The sequence below is a fragment of the Benincasa hispida genome, chromosome 1, assembly GCF_027475165.1.
Source record: "Benincasa hispida cultivar pf3 chromosome 1, pf3_genome.v1.1, whole genome shotgun sequence".
NCBI lineage: Eukaryota > Viridiplantae > Streptophyta > Magnoliopsida > Cucurbitales > Cucurbitaceae > Benincasa > Benincasa hispida.
Window position 1 is genome coordinate 12,131,599 of NC_143478.1, and position 16,941 is coordinate 12,148,539.

General features: G+C 37.0%; 2 protein-coding genes across 3 annotated transcripts in view; one reads left to right on the forward strand and one right to left on the reverse strand.

The window, feature by feature from the left end:
* Positions 1-14,265, forward strand: part of SETH5 (transducin family protein / WD-40 repeat family protein) — a 44,378-nt gene extending 30,113 nt beyond the window's left edge. For both annotated transcript variants that reach the window (XM_039028025.2, XM_039028026.2), the window contains exons 11-19: positions 161-846; positions 1,298-1,488; positions 2,732-3,020; positions 3,970-4,257; positions 4,361-4,470; positions 12,049-12,382; positions 13,031-13,432; positions 13,514-13,757; positions 13,847-14,265. In XM_039028025.2, the coding sequence (XP_038883953.1) occupies positions 161-846; positions 1,298-1,488; positions 2,732-3,020; positions 3,970-4,257; positions 4,361-4,470; positions 12,049-12,382; positions 13,031-13,432; positions 13,514-13,757; positions 13,847-13,872 (2,570 nt within the window). In that variant the 3' untranslated portion in view covers positions 13,873-14,265. The remainder of the gene's footprint in view (positions 1-160; positions 847-1,297; positions 1,489-2,731; positions 3,021-3,969; positions 4,258-4,360; positions 4,471-12,048; positions 12,383-13,030; positions 13,433-13,513; positions 13,758-13,846) is intronic.
* A 1,103-nt stretch (positions 14,266-15,368) lies between these two features.
* Positions 15,369-16,652, reverse strand: LOC120074810 (large ribosomal subunit protein P1-like). The gene is made up of 4 exons (XM_039028027.2): positions 16,456-16,652; positions 16,259-16,348; positions 15,674-15,892; positions 15,369-15,571 (listed from the first exon to the last, which is right to left on the reverse strand). The coding sequence occupies exons 2-4, from the start codon at positions 16,325-16,327 to the stop codon at positions 15,518-15,520; spliced, it is 342 nt and encodes a 113-aa protein (XP_038883955.1). The 5' UTR covers positions 16,328-16,348; positions 16,456-16,652; the 3' UTR covers positions 15,369-15,517.
* Positions 16,653-16,941: the final 289 nt, after the last annotated feature.

Here is a 16,941-nt window from a genome sequence, read left to right on the forward strand (position 1 = left end):
GTACCCCAATGCACCCCAAAATTATGATATTTTATGCAATCCGTTTCTGTATAATTAATGATTTGAAAATCTGTTTTTGCTACACTACATTCATTCTTTTATTTGACCTGCACAAGTATATTTGAACTGATGAGAAGCATTAAGCTTTCTCTGTTTTCAGGCCAAGGAACTCTTGCTCATTCACGCGTGCAATCTCTTAGAGATGAACTGCTACAGTTTTTGTTGGAGAATTCTGATCCAGTGGATACAAGATCAATTTCAAATAAATCATCTGAAGTTGGATATTTAAATTTGTATCATCTCTTAGAGTTAGATACTGGAGCCACTTTAGATGTTTTGAGATGTGCTTTTGTTGAAGACGAAGTCCTCAAGACCAATTCTTCTCCAGATGGTTCAGTTGATGCACGTATGCAGCTACGAGAAGAAAAGAACTCAATTTCTGGAAGAAAGAACTTTCTAATTCAAAATGTAGTGGATGGTCTTATTCATGTTCTCGATAAGGCTATCTGTGAAACAGATGGGTCCCAAGCTGGCGATAATATCACATTGGTTAACAACTGGCCTTCAAAGAAGGACTTAATTCATTTGTTCGACTTTGTTGCCACTTACGTTGCGTGTGGAAAGGCTACTGCCTCTAAAGATGTGGTTGGTCAGATTTTGGAACACCTGATATCCAAAAGCGATATTGCAGAAACGACGTCTGATTGTCTGCCTCATGTTACTGCAAATAGTGTACATTCAAGAAAAAGGGAAAAACAAGTACTTTCCCTATTAGAGGTGGTTCCAGAGACCCACTGGAATCCGTCTTCTGTGTTGAGGATGTGTGAGAAAGCACAATTTTTCCAGGTACTTTTGCCATATTCTTCTCTTTTCCAGTCATAGGAATCCGATTTCATTGAAGTAATGAGATATGCAAAAAGTGACCGAAGAACTTTTACTTTCAACCTAGATTGGAATCCCTTTTTTGTATTCCTCTCCCTAGGCATGGAGCGTCTGGTCTTCATGCTTTTTAGGTTGTTATTTTAATTGATGTTAGCTATATCTATCCTATAAAAAAAGGTTCAAAGGAGTAATGAAAAGATTATTGTTTTTGCATATGAGCAAGATGATTACAAAAAGAATTAGATTTGAGACAAGACGGTGAAGCATGAAAGGATATTGCAAGGCAAAGCTGGTTGAGACTTCTAGGTTTATAGTTTCCATATTCATTTACATGACTTGTTCTTTTTTATGCTTTTCAGTTTGTGGGTATAATACTATTCTGTTTGGTCGTACTCTGACATCTTTCATGTTATAGGTTTGTGGCCTAATTCATAGCATCAGACGTCAGTATTCATCAGCTTTGGATGGCTACATGAAAGATTTAGACGAACCCATTCATGCCTTTGTCTTTATCAACAGAGCATTACTGGAGCTCAGCAATTCTGAACGAACTGAATTTCGGGCAGTGGTCATTTCTCAAATTCCAGAGCTTTTTAACTTAAACAGGTTACACAGTTATCTTCTATGAAGTTACCCTGTATCCTCATCATACTTAGCAGGTTTATCTGGAATGCTTCGATCTTTAAAATGTTGAATTTTTGGAAAATTGCTAGAACTAACCTAAAAACTTATAACTTAACGCTTGGTTCTCTTTTTCCAGCCAAGAGTGGTCTAGCAGCTTAGATTCTTGTTTTTGTTTTTCACTTGCTTTGTATTAAGTTCTTTGAAGGGTGTTTTCAACACCTCTTTTGCTTCTTGGTCGATTTGTAAGAGTTACTCTTATCATTGATATTTGAGTTAGTTTTGTTTGGATATGATGAGGGGCTAAGGGGGTGTCAACCTAGTTGAGATGTCCGGGTACGCCTCCTGATCCTTTGTTATGTATCACTTTGTTTCAAGTACACATCTCTTGTACTTTCTTTTTATTCATTAATAAGAAGTCTTGTTTCCTTTTCCAAAAAAAAAAACTTATAACTTTATAAAAGAGGACCTACTTTCTTAGAAGTATTCTTTTTGGGATATTTTTGAGGAGTGAAATAATATGTTTACCTTTAGACTACAAAAGCGTTGAATACCATAAATTTGATCATACCTCTCTTGATTTATCTCTGTTTCAGCTAAATGACCTCTCGTTTTTATACATTATTTTGTGTCTTTCCAACCATGATTATGAACTGAACAAGAAATTAAAGGATCTTTGACTTTTAATATCCGAAAATCAAAATGATCTAATTTTAAACTTTGTGAGGCTACTTAAAAGTCAAGATGAAATATTTTCCTCTAAAGACATCTATATAGATTTATTGTGACAATAAAGTTGTCATTTGTATAGCTCATTATCCAGTTTTACTTGATAGAACTTATCTTCTTACATCACAACAAATTGCTGCTGATATACTGACAGAAAGATTTCCCAAGAAACAGTTTGATAGATGGATTGACAAGTTGGCTATGGAAGATACTTTCAAACCAACTTGAGGGGGAATGCTAGAATTTTTATTGTTTATGAATGTTTGTGTAAATATTAATGGTCAAATGTTTTTTCTTTATTGTTTTAATTCTTTTCCACATTTGTAATAGGTTTTTCTCCGATATAAGAAGAGCTAAATTACAGATATTATTCATATCAATACATTTTTACCCTCTCAAAATTAAGGGGAAAAAATCAGTCTTTTATTTCCATAAGTGTACTATTTCAGTCGGTCATTTCTTTCAATTTCCTCTCTCAAACATATCTGATTCTTTGCAGAGAGGCAACATTCTTCTTGGTCATCGATCATTTCAACAATGAGGTTTCAGACATCCTCTCGCAGCTTCATAATCATCCAAGAAGTCTATTTCTGTACTTGAAAACTCTCATTGAGGTTCACCTATCTGGAAGCCTGGACTTTTCTTGCTTAAAGAAAGATGGTAATTTTGGGGTCAACTATTCAACTAAAGGACTGGATGATTACTTGCAAAAGCTCTCCGATTTCCCTAAATATCTGTCTAACAATCCTGTTGATGTGACTGATGATATAATTGAGCTTTATGTGAAGGTATGCATTTACTTTGTTCAAGCGCAAAATCGATAGTTGCATATTTAAACTTGTTCTTTCACTCAATTGATAGTGGTCGTCATTGGATGCTGTCCTATGCGATATATTAGGTATTATTGATTGTAATTCATTTTTTTTCATTATTAGGTATTATTTATTGTAATTCTATTTTTTCATAAGACAGTATTTTTTATTGTACTGCTGGAAAGTACAAGAATATAAGAGAAAAGACCAAGGGAGTTTCCCAGAAAGCCTATACACCTTGTATCAACTGAATGGAGCTATAATTACAAAAGGAAGTAGAGAGAATACACCAATGGGAGATAAAAAATTGAATTTCCCTCGCATCGTTTAGAATCTCTTCCTCTTAATTTCTCCCAAAGAGTTGCAAGCATGAAAACTTTTCTTATGTAAGTTGTCAGTTTGCTCATCATAAATAGACAAAAGATGTGTGAGGTAGGCAAAAAATCTTTACCAATGAAATATGATCATAACAAACGACAACCCATTTCTAACCAACGCAAGTCCTCTTGCTTGGTGGATGGAAATTGCCAAAATCGCCAAGAGGTCTATTCATTCTTTAGTTTACCTTACGCCTGTCTACATCTTAGATTTCATCCTATCTCAAATTCATCATTCCCACAATCACTTACCATTGTAAAAAGGTCTGATGAACAAGTCCTTTAAAAGCTGCTGGCTTGTTATCCTATCAACTTACCTTGCAGTGTTTTGTTACCTTTACCCACCTTTAACTTAACGGCCTCCTTGATTAAGCTGCGGTGGTTTCCATAAAACCACATAGGCTTTTACCATACTAGTTTTTTGTTCTTCTAGGCTTCAACAACATAACGCTCGGGAAAGAACTTGTTAGTATATTGATTTTTCTTTGGATTGTAATGAATTTCTTGAACATAGAGAGCTTGATCCTTAATTGTTGTGCGATTTGTAGCTACTTTGTCAGTATGAACGTGAATCAGTTCTCAAGTTTTTGGAGACTTTTGATAGCTACCATGTGGAGCATTGTTTGCGCCTCTGCCAACAATATGAGGTTATTGATGCTGCAGCATTCTTGTTGGAGAGGGTTGGTGATGTTGGTAGTGCTCTTTTCTTAACACTTTCTAGCCTTGACAAAAAATTTCATGACCTAGAGGCTGCGGTGGGAGGTATTGTTACAAATGGTGCTTCAAGTGGTTCTAATGATTCACAACATTTCAGCTCTGTTTTGAAATTGCAAGAGGTTTGTTGGTTGAACTTCTGAAATGTGAATGAAATTTCTACATGTTTTCATGTATAAGCTTTGCTGCCGGGAACTCATGTTTTCTCCAATCATTCTTGTGCAGGTGAAAGCTGTAGAGGTTTTGTTGCATGCTTGTATTGGACTGTGCCAGCGAAATACTCCCCGTTTGAACTCCGAGGAGTCTGAGACACTTTGGTTCAAATTACTTGACTCGTGAGTTCTTTACCTTCTGGCTGGGTTTTTCTTTTGTATAAGAAACATTTTTTAAAAAATGAAAAATAAGAAACACGTCTAAGTTGAAATTACAAAATGATCAAGAGTTTTTTTACTGCAGTTGTAAAGTTCTTTTCCTCACGTTTTCTGAATTGTGTATTAGTTTTATTTTGATTGCTAGTTTGGTCTTCTTTTGCTTACTTGTTGATTTTTTGCTTTTTCACTCCTTTTGGAGTTTGTAACCTTGAAACCTTGAGCAATAATCTCATTTCATTTTCTCAATGAGAAGTTTCATATATTGTTAAAAAAATATGAGAGAGAAAAACTCAATTAAGAGGAAATTTAAAAAAAAAATAGTTTTGTTGGATTATGAGGAAGGCGTGCTATAGTTTTGTTTTGTTTTTGTTTTTTTTGGGAAAAGGAAACAAAAAACTTTTCATTGATATAATGAAAAGAGTCTAATGCTCATATTACAAGGAGATATAATAATGCAAAAAGACGAGATAAAGGGATCGGCAGGTGCATCTGACCATCTCAACCTAGTTGACACCACCCTAGCACCCTCATCATATCCCAAAAGATACAAAATGGAGATGGTGGGCCATAGTTTCTAAGTAGAAAACTTGCCCCATATGAGAGCTAAAAAGGATCATGGATTGAAGAAGTTACCTAAACTTTTTCTCTATCCTTGAAGACGTGAGGTATTCCAATTAGACCATAATAAAGCTCCAATAAAATTGAGTCATAGAGTTTTCTTCTATTGAAAGGATGACCAACCAAATACTGTCACAACATGCAAAACCTCTAGTAGATATGCCAGCAAAAAGTTGGGGAACTGTTAGGATCCCTCCTAACAAGAACACTCAACAACACAAAGAACAAACAAACAGACTAAAAGATAGAATGATATTGCAATATCCAGAAGAAATAACAATATACCATAGCCTTTTAGTAGTAGAGATTTCAAAAGTGTGACGGACAACGAAATTTCGTTGAAATAAGCGGGAGACTATACGTTTCCGAGAAGCACATACACAAAGGGAATTTGGACGACCAAAGTGGCTTTTGAACAAGACTCACCGACTTAGGAGCAGTCCAATCGGTCCTCCAACTTCGGTTCACGACTGGTGCTCCTTTCTCAAATCAAAACAACTCTAAACGTTAAGGAAGCCCACGAAGCAGAAAGACCACCTGAGCGAACCGACTCCCGCACCCATAGTCTAGTCAGGTTAGATTACACTTTCTTAAGAGGAAGAGCACTGGAAAGTCAACATCAACCTCCCAAATTTCCCAATTAGGAAACAACTACCAAATTCTTCATACCCTTCCTCTCAACCCATCTTCTCTATTTATACTAAAAGCCTAACAACTTACTAACTAATACCGAAGTGCCCTATTGTAATAACAATCCTAATATTTATTAATAATTCTACTATTTCCATAACTAGGGGTCTTACAATACTCCGCCCTTCAAAGACACCTTGTCCTCAAGGTGGGAAATAAGACTCTCTCTTTTTAATTGAAACAAAAAGGGATTTTCAAAAATAGAAAAATAAGGGAAACTATTTATAAAATAGCAAAATCTAATCTTCTTTTATAGAGGCTGATAGAAGTCTATCAGTATCTATTAATAATAGAAACTGATAGAAGTCTATCATTGATACTATGTGATAGACACTGATAGAAGTCTATCAATGTCTATTGGTTTTTTTTTTTTTTTTTTGCTATTTTTGTAAATAGTTTGACATTTTTTCTATTTGTGAAAATTTCCCAAATAAAAATACTAAATTCAGACCACCAGCCTCCTGGGAAGAAATGTCTTCTCTTCATCCGTGGGCAGCAACTGGGCTTTTAATAGTTTCACTTGGATTTAGCCCAAAAACAATGCCAATATGCTTCTGCAACTTTTTCCAACAGCTGGTCCATCGCCCAACAAAAACAAACGGCCCCACAAAATGAAATGGGCCCAAAAGCCCTTGCTGGCTTGCAGGAAATAGTGGGCTTCATCCACCAGCCCATTAACCACCCCTTTTCTTCAGCCTTGGAAGGACAATGGGCTTCTTCTTGTACTTCAGCCCATGAACCAGACCCGTAGATAATGCTGCAGCTTCTTTTAACACCTGACCCCACCACCTGACACTTCAGTGGGAAGGTCTACGGTTTGAGTCTGTATAACCCTATATTATTAATAATTCAAAAATAGAATTGTTTTTCTTTCCTCATCATTGTTTGTAATGTTTGTAACTGACCACTTGATTTGGTTCATCATTAATGTCTTATTTTTTTAGATGAAATACATATGAAAATTTTCCTATTTTCCCATACAAAATCAAGAAATTAGTAATGCCTCTTCTCTTTGGGATAACTACCCAATTCTAGTAAGTTTTTGGAGTCAAAATCATGACATGAAACCGGTTAAAAACAAGGATTAATTTTCCCACCACTTCACAAAAATTGCAGCACTCCCAATCCTTCATCTCCCTCCACTGTCGGCAACCTTCCTCTACACATTTCAGCAACTTCAACCTCCTCTTCTTCATCATCCCCGACCACCTCCACCCTTGCTGTTGTATACGACCATCCCTAGTTGTTTTCATCTTCGATGCCATTCTCCCTTTTTCCAGAATCTGCCACCCGACGCCGTTGCTCCGATCGTTTGGCCGTTCTTCTCCACCACACAGAAACTTGATTCCCACTTCTATAATTCAACGGAAGTTATTTGCTAACGCCTAGCCCACCATCTTCCTATGCATTCTTTTTTTAAGAATAAAAACACAAAAACTAATATCCATCGCAGCAGAAATTGAAAATGGTTGGTCTGTTGACTATAAACGGCGGCCTGTGGCACGTAGCGGAGGCCCAATTGGTGGCAGATGATATTGTTTATCAGTGGCATCGGCGTGTCTAATGGAGATGGTCGGCAATGTGGGTGAAGAGCCGTACCTGTCATATAATGCCATTAGGGTTAGTTTCTTCCCATAGGTGCAGCAATGCCGTGTCAGGTTGAGTCTTGGGTCAAATAACAACCCGGCCTGAAATCCACCTTTTAAAGCTATCACATTTTAACTTTGAGAGATAATGGACCTCATCCACGAAATTTATAATCAGCTCAATAAGCCAAATTCTTCAACCCCTTGATAACCAGGAAATTGGGCCTCTACCCAATCACTCATAATCGGTCTATTTTGGAAGGATAGCCCAACTGATATCACCCAGCTCTCCTCCTTGGGCCGGAGGTGGCATCATCATCCATATTCATTTTTAGTCCGATTAACCTAGAATTAATAAGGTCTTGATTCCATTCTTCTCCCACCCAACCGGTTGACACGTGGATGGCATTAGGGTTAATCTTTTCATTTTCCTCCCATTTTCGCCGCTGCTTGTTTCCTCTCCCTCTTTCTATTAGCTCTTGACACGTTAGTGGTCCCCCACTATCACGCCATTGCTCCCTTTCCTCCCCATTGGCCTTCGTCACGACTACATCTGCCATTAACAACCCGATTGCCCTCATCGCCAACCACCTCCTTCTTCGCCATTGGATATGGCCGCCATTCTCATTGCTTTTGGATCTAACGTCGTCCTGGCTAATAGTCGGCCTTTGAATTTGCCCACGTCGTCTTCTCCTGATCAGCTCTGCCTCTCCTTGTGGTTTCTTCACCATCTCCGGTCTCCATCCTTTTCGCCATCCCATCCAACGAATCGCTGACGTCTTCTTTGCCTTCTCTTTACAAAACTTGCATTTGCGCCCTTCCGGAAATTTCATCACCAACTGTAATGGTGTTCGTCGATTCTTCTTCCATCTGACATCTCAATTTTTCTGCCATTTGTTCCTCGAATAGTACTCCTTCCAACAATTCTTTGTTCATCTGTCTCCTTGCCTTGTCCTCTGTAATGTTTGCCCTATGTTTCTACCTTCTTTGATTGGCGTTTCCACTTCCACCAAGTCCTCATCTCCGTCCATCTCACTCTTCGCCGTCGGTTTTGGAAATCAACGACCAGGTATCGTTTCTTCTCTCTATCTTCTTCACAACCATTCTCCTTTGATTCCAACACTTTCACGCCACTGTTTTTCTCTTTTTCTTTCCTGCCATGGAGAGCTCCTCATCACTTCTTTTTTTTTCCTTTATTTCCATCGGTTGTACCTCTTGGCCATTCTGGTAGGTTCCATTGGCTTTCCTTCCCTCTCTTCTATCTTCGGTGTTGATTTTCTCTCATTGGAGCTTGCTTGAACATACACCATTCCTTATTCATTGCTGCTTTTCCACGATTGTGGAATTCCTATTTCTCCGATTCTTCTTTCTTTACCTTGATATTAGCTAGTCTTCTCTCCTCTCTTTCTCTTTCTCTATCTCTTCGCAGACATTCAATGAGCTTTTGTTGCAATGCTCTTACATCTCTCTTTACTTCTAACATTGCTTCATTCAATCGACCACAATTCATTTCTAAAATTGATGTTCCCAGGATGAACAGCTTTGGTACCAATTTGTTAGGATCCCTCCTAACAAGAACACTCAACACAAAAAACAAACAAATAGACTAAAAGATAGAATTATATTGCAATATCCATAAAGAAATTACAATATACCATAGCCTTTCTAGAGGGCTACTCTCTCCCAACATTCCTAATTAGGAAATAACTACCAAATTCTTCCTACCCTTCCTCTCAACCTAGTTTCTCTACTAAAAGTCCTAACAACTTACCAACTAATACCAAAGTGCCCCCTTCTAATAACAATCCTAATATTTACTAATAACTCTACTATTCCCATAACCATAACCAGGGGTCTTACAAAACTCAGTCCCAAAAAATGTCACAGCATAGGTTCAGGGATGAATAAATGCCTCCAGACGCACTCTTGCAAATAGGGAATTTATTTGAGTGGATGAAAAGCCAATGCTATCTTCAATAGGCCTCCTTATAAATGTGGAAATGGTTGTGGAAAAGGGTAGAAGGGAGAGAGAAAGCATAGTGTGCAGTGAGATAGGAGAAGTTCTAGGACATTGTATGTGGACCCTTTGGGTTAGTGTAGGATATTTATTTATTTATTGTTTAAACAAAAACAGGGCTTTTCATTGAAATAATGAATGAGTCTGCTACTCAAAGTATGTGAGACAAAACAAAAATAAAAGATTTCAAACTTGCCAAAACAAGGCTAGAACTAGGGATGGAAACGGTTTGGTGGCCAAACAGAACTGAACCTTTTTTTTTTTGTCTTTTTGTTTTTGTTTAAACTTTGTACGGAACGGAACCACTATTTTTTGCAGTTCGAACCAAACCAAACCAAACTGCATGAAATTCAGTTCTGAGGTTTTTTTTTTGTTTAATTTAACTCTTTTTGTTTTGTTTCCCATCCTTTTTATCTTTCTTCTCCCTTCCACTTCCTCTTGCCTATGGTTTCCATCATCAACAGAAAACCTCATTAACAGAGAGCAAATGTTGTTGGATTGGAGGGTGTTGCCATTTTCTCTTCTTTTTCAAAGTTGATAAAAAGCATCTCTAAGAATTTGTTAATAAAAGTTTAATGAAAATTTGATGCAGATCTTGAAAAAGAAAAAGAACTTGAAATGGGCTCAATTGATCAGTGTGTATGACAATTTAAAAAAAAATAAAAAAAATCAGAGGAAATCACAGCCATTTTTTCTTTCCATAATCCATAGTATACTATACACTACCCAGTACCCACAACAGAGAGAAGAATCTGCCGAACAAATGAAGGTAGCTAAGGGAGAGACTGAGAGAGACTTGAGAGAGACTGAGAGGGAGATGGTCAAAGGGAGGTGGGTGCAGCTGTGGAGGCGGTCGAACTTTGAACAGTCTTTGAATAGTGAGGCGTTCCATGAGGTTGTTCGTGTTCCACGTTCGAGGAGCCGTGGAGGCGGTCGTTCGTGTTCATGGGGAGGTGTTTGTGAGATCGAGAGGTATGGAGGGAGGACGGAGGAGACTGAGGTGAGTCTCACCATGAGACTTGAGAGGTCTGGGACTTGGGAGTGGGCGGTGGGACTTGAGTGAAGGAAGAAAGTTCTAACCCTAAACTATTATATATCTATATATATATTTTTAATTTATTAAAAACGGTTCGGTTTAGTTTCAAAAGTGGTTTTCGAAATTGAAACCGAACCGAACCGAATAATTTGGTTTCAGAATTACATGGAACCGCACCGAACTGCTTTTTTATTTATTTATTTATTCATTTATTATTTTTTTTTTCCGGTTTTGTTGATATTTCGGTCGTTTGGTTAGGTTTCTACGGTTTCACTGTCCATCCCTAGCTAGAACCATAATACAAAGTAGAGACTAAAGTTATGAAGAGGCACTAAAAACATTCCAATTTAAATCAATATCTTGAGTTGAATAAGGAGCAAAGTGTTTAGATAGAATCGAGCGATCTCATAACGAATAGAATAAGGAAGTGACTTGTCTTGAAATATATGTTGATTTCTCTTAAACCAAGTTATTGAAAGAAGAGCTTCCACCGCATTAGTCCATAAAGTTTGAGCTTGCACTTAATGCAGGGCCCACTAAAATTTGAATGACGTTGGACTTGAAATCATTGCTCCAAACCCAATGAAGCTTAGATGGCCTTGTGTGTTGTTGGGGGGAATTTTTTTGGCATTTTGTGTTAAGGTACAGGAGAGGTGGGAGCTCTCGAAATTTTCCTTAGCTTGTTATTCTCTTTTATTTTCAATAGAGAAGTTCTATCAATCGTCTTTGGAGTTTCTCATGGGTGCGACAGTGGCTAAGCTACCAAATGAAGAAATTTACCTTCTTCGGGTGTTCTTTCCAAATGTATATAATGCCACTATGTTTTGATCCAGAGGAAGTGAGATCCAATGAGAAATTTTGTTGAGAAAGTACTATTTTTTCAAGTTATCACGTGTAAATATCATCATCTAAGATTTATCAGCAGGGGATATCTAGTTAAATATGCGGGGTATGGGGTGAGGTATTAATTTCTTGGCATTTTGTGTTCGGGTACAGGAGAGGTGGGAACTCTCAAAATCTTCCTTAGTTTGTTATTCTCTTTTATTTTCAATAGGGAAGTTCTATAAATCTTCTTTGGAGCTCCCAAATGAAGGAATTTACCTTCTTCGGGTGTTCTTTCCAAATGTATAAAATGACAATATCTTTTGATCCAGCGGAAGTGAGATCCAATGAGAAATTTTGCTGAGAAAGTACTATTTTTTCACGTTATCACATGTAAATAACATCATGCAGAGATATTTGAGAGATTTGAAAGGAGGGTAGCTAGCATGCTGATAAATCTTAGATGCCTCTCTCATTGCTAACAAACTTATTGATGAATGAAAAAGGAAAAAGAAGAAAGGGATGTGTTAACAGCTTTTTAACTTTTAATCATATGTTTTTTGGTACACGTACATATGTGTGTGTCTCTATATCCCATGTGTATCCATCTTAAATCTTAATTGGAAAAAACATAGGAACCACTGTCTCCCTTCGATAAATATATCCTGCAATTGGGTAGTTCCTGAGCATAACTTTAGTCTTAGAAGTAGTATGCATTTATAAATTAAATTGGTTCTCAGTTTGTGATAAACTTTTTTTCTTTGGATTGGCAGGTTTTGTGAGCCTTTAATTGATTCTTATAATTATAGAACTGCTTCTTTTGAAGAAAATCAAGTTCAATTCTTGAACGAGTCATCAGCTTCACAAAAGGCTAAAGAGGCACACATAGTTACATGGAGAATTTTGAAGTCTAATGAAGCTGCCCATATATTGAGGAGATTATTCTCTCAATTTATCAGAGAGATAGTTGAGGGGATGACGGGATATGTTCATCTTCCAACTATCATGTCCCGACTTCTATATGACAACGGAAGTCAAGAATTTGGCGATTTTAAACTTACCATACTTGGGATGCTTGGGACTTTTGGCTTTGAAAGAAGAATCCTGGTACTCTTTTCATTCCTTCAGTCTTGCACTTGCTACAATATGTCTGGGGTGCTTGATATCTGGCTTATTCTTTTTCAACAATAAATATCATCATTAAATTTTATGATTAAAATTTCTAGTATTAAAATTTTTAATCAAGTTTTTAAGTTTGTATTCTTAAAATTTTACATGGTAATGGAATAAGGGTCTTGATTTGAAAATAAAACGTCTTCCTTTAAACTCTGTGCGACCAAGTAATAATTATAGAGTTTAGTTGAGGCTACTAATGTATGGATCTAATGGAACACAGAACGTACATGTTTATTTCAAGGTAAATGCCTAGGAGATATACACAATTCTGAGGCTTGAGTTTCCTATCTTGTCTTAAAGAGCCAAAACCATTTATATGATCAAATTTCCCTGAATCTCTTTCTTTTATGCTTCATTTAGACTACTCCGTACATTGCATTATGGCTTCAAAATTCTAGGAGTATGCATCTCTGTTAGAAGTGTTCTAATACAGACGAAGCTATAAATATCTGGGAAATGCTGTGCATGCAATTCAAAACTTGCATTAAATAGAACATGGAGGCTTGACTAATTTTCTGCGTTAGGTATTCAAATATTTTCTACCTCATGTAAATTTAAAGTCTTTTCAAACTTGTTTAGGATACTGCCAAAACTTTGATAGAGGATGACACATTCTATACCATGAGTTTATTGAAGAAGGGGGCGTCTCACGGATATGCTCCCCAGAGTGTTGTCTGTTGCATATGCAATCGTCTTCTTATCAAAAGCTCATCAAGTTACAGAGTACGAGTTTTTAACTGTGGTCATGCAACTCATCTTCAATGTGAAGATCCTGACAATGAGGCATCGGGCGGTGACTTCATATGCCCAATTTGTGTCCATAGCAATCAATCTCAACGGTCTAGAAGCAAAGCACCGAGCGAGTATGGTCTAGTGAATAAATTCTCATCAAGAACTCAATCATCATCGGGAGCTTCTGTTTCATATCCACAAGAAACAGATTTATTGGAGCTCCCATATACTCTTCAGCAAATACCACGGGTATTGTTTATGTCTTACTAGTGCAGTGAACAATATGCTCTGTTGCAACTGAACTAATATACCTGAATTTGTTTGCTGCAGTTTGAGATACTGACTAACTTACAGAAAAACCAAAGAGTAATCGACATAGAAAATGTGCCTCAACTGAGGCTTGCACCACCAACCGTCTACCATGACAAGGTCACAAAAGGATATCATCTCTTAGTAGGAGAAAGCAGCAGTGGAAAAGAAAAAGTAGAAAGACTAAATAAGAGCAGGCAACTCACGGAGGTTAAAGTAAAGAGACCGTCCTCCCTACGATTCCCTTTAAAAGCAAGTCTATTCGGTGAGTTTTGTTTCTGATCCTCCTAATATGCTTATCTTTCTGAGCTGGCAAATTCTGACATAGAACGAAATACATATATAATCATGTAGGAAAAGAGAAGACGACCAATTCTTGACAGAGTATGGAGCAACTATTTAGTTATAAACCCATGTGAGATAGAGGTGTTTTTTATTAGCTATAACACGGCCCTCTCCCTCTCAAATTTCAGAAGGGAAGAATGACACTTTGTAGCTGTAAATACAAATACGAAGGTAGGTAGTTAACCTATTTGTTAGAGTAAATGGTATGAGCTATCAATTGAATTCAGCCAGCATACCGATACAGAGATACGTCCACAAAGGGCGCAACCCAGTTCAATTCCCAACCGACTATATAATTGAGTGTTTAGAAGATGAAACTGATGTTCCTGTTGTTTTGATCAAGTTCCTTCTATTTTGGTCTCTAGAATATGGTTGTAAACAATGTTGATTATGATTCTAGTTATCGTTGACAAGTTTTGGAACTGAAAGTAGTCCCAGAAAAATAAAATAGGGGCTGTGAAATTGGTCAAATAGAAAACAGAAAGCATTTAAAAAAATAATGATAAAGGAAAAACAAAATGGATACATATTTTCTCAAGGACGTTCTGTAAGGTGGCCTTGACATCCACTTAAAGTGCGAAATGTTAAATGATTCTAAAAAAAAGAGTTGAACCACCACAGTTCAGTCCATGCATCACTGGGAATCGGAATGGGAGATCTGGAAATGCATTGAACCTCTCTGAAGAATGCACATCCTGAATTGGGGATAGTCGAATTAACCAAATACTTCTTTCCTTGAGAGGAAATCATCTTTGGCGGTAGATCTCAACCTTCTCAGGAGATGATCCGGTGGCTTCGTTGATATGATTGTACGAAAGCCAAAACTTGTTGACATGACTTTTTTAATTTAAAATTTTAGTCACGCCATTTTTTCAAAATCTACCCAATTGGAAATTCACATTCAAAATTATATCTATAATAGAGTAATTCTTTATAAACATTTAAGGATCTCTATTAAAAACACTATTAAAGTTGAACTTAAAAACTCCCATCACTTTCCCCTCCCGACGGGAGCTTTGGCTTCGTTGATATGATTGTACGAAAGCCAAAACTTGTTGACATGACTTTTTTAATTTAAAATTTTAGTCACGCCATTTTTTCAAAATCTACCCAATTGGAAATTCACATTCAAAATCATATCTATAATAGAGTAATTCTTTATAAACATTTAAGGATCTCTATTAAAAACACTATTAAAGTTGAACTTAAAAACTCCATTCTTGATTTCTTCGCAATTTCTTGCCAAGTTACAATATTCCCATCTCCCTTTGTCAACCTTGGTACTTGATACTAAAGGCCAAATTCAATCTAAAACGATGCAATTATCACCTTTTGTAGTCCAAAAGATTCAGAGGAAGCATGCTAATGAAACAACAAATAGCGACGTGGAAACCAAACAAATTATACCAAATATTACAACTATCAAACTGAGAGGACATATGATATATGTATAATTATAATATAACTCAACCGCAAAGGTGAAATCAAATCTATAATCTATGGTATATAATTATAATATAACTCAACCGCAAAGATGAAATCAAATCATATTCAAATCAAAACTTCTGGCAAATTTGTTACGGATGTCCAAAATTACATATCTGTAAAATAACAGGAGCCCCCCTCGGGCATCTAAAAGATAATCAACCTCAAACAAAATAAGCGAAGCCATAAACCGACCTAATCAAACAAACTGAATCCCATATCGTCGTCACTCTCTTCCTTAGGTTCTTCCTGCAAGCACCAAAAGTAATCCAATCTCAAAACTAAGCTTTCAAAATAGAAAAGACTTGAATATTTATGTGATTCCTAGGAACGAAATGGCTTATCGCGTACCTTTTTCTCTTCCGGTGGAGGAGCAGCTGCAGCAGCAGCGCCACCAGCAACTCCACTAGCAGGGACAGCAGCAGCCACTGCGGCACCACCACCAGCCCCAACATTGAGGATCAAATCTCCAATGTTACGCTTCTCAGCCAGCTTAGCAAAAAGACCGAACCAGTAAGATTCCACATCTGGCACATTAGCTGCCTTTACAATCGTGGCAATCTTTTCTGCCTGTTTAAAAAACACATTTTGGTGTTTTATTTCCTTACAAATGATAGGAAACGAACGCTCTCATAGAAATAAAAGAAAAAAAAGGCAGGTATCATAAATTGGCACAAAAATCATAAACACGCCGACGATCTAGATCGTAAGCATTCTTTCCACAGAAATACAAATTAAATGTACTCCATGTTTCGTAATTTCTCTATTCTAAACGGAAATCACGCAAAATATTAAAAAATCATGATATCCACCCAATCACTTAGAACAACACATGGTAATTTCCCATTAGTTACTACGATCCCCGAAACTAATGAGGAAAAAAAAAAAAAGAAACTTAATATTGAAGAAGGGTGCCAGTATTAAAGAGAAGCATACGGTAATGGGGATATTATCATCGTAGAGGATGAGGGCAGCGTAGGAGCAAGCAATTTCTCCGGTCGACATCTTTCACCGCACGTTTGCAAGCTAGCAAAAATTAAGAAAGAAGAAACGCAGAACAACAACAGAGATCAATTACAGAAAAACAAAACAAGAACAAGAGTTGAAAATTAAGCTGAAGAGAGATCTCAGACCAGATGAATGGCTGTTGTTCGCTGCGCTAAGAGGGAAAGCGTTCTAGGGTTTGAGAAATCACTGAAACTTGGGTTTTTATTGATGCTTCAAAGTGGGCTTGTATTATTTGTGGAGCCCTGCTTCGACAGGCCCAAACAGAATACACGTCCCAAAATATTAGCCAACCCAAGGCCTACCTAGCTGGTCCGACAGCGTTGCAATTGTCAAAATAACGACGGCGCCAGGCTTAAGATAAAATATTATTCAAGGAATGCCGTACGTGTCGCCATAACATTGGACTAACTTTAATTAATAACAAAAAGGAACTAAACCCTACCCAATGAACCATGAAAATCGGACCAAGTAACAAAAGAATTTAAATTTTTTTTATCACTTTAAAACAATTTGCAAAAATAGAGTAGAAATTTTGCAAAAACGGGGTACAAACAACTCAGCACCATTTTCTTTTTAGGAAAATAATACCTTTTTGGTTCTTAGTTTTGATT

Bases quoted from the DNA above. Each gene is read 5' to 3' on its own strand.
- LOC120074810 (XM_039028027.2), bottom strand. From the start codon at position 16,327: ATGTCGACCGGAGAAATTGCTTGCTCCTACGCTGCCCTCATCCTCTAC. The intron at 15,893-16,258 runs GTATGCTTCTCT...TTTTTTAAACAG, and splicing joins ATGATAATATCCCCATTACC to GCAGAAAAGATTGCCACGAT. The intron at 15,572-15,673 runs GTACGCGATAAG...TGGTGCTTGCAG, and splicing joins CTCCACCGGAAGAGAAAAAG to GAAGAACCTAAGGAAGAGAG.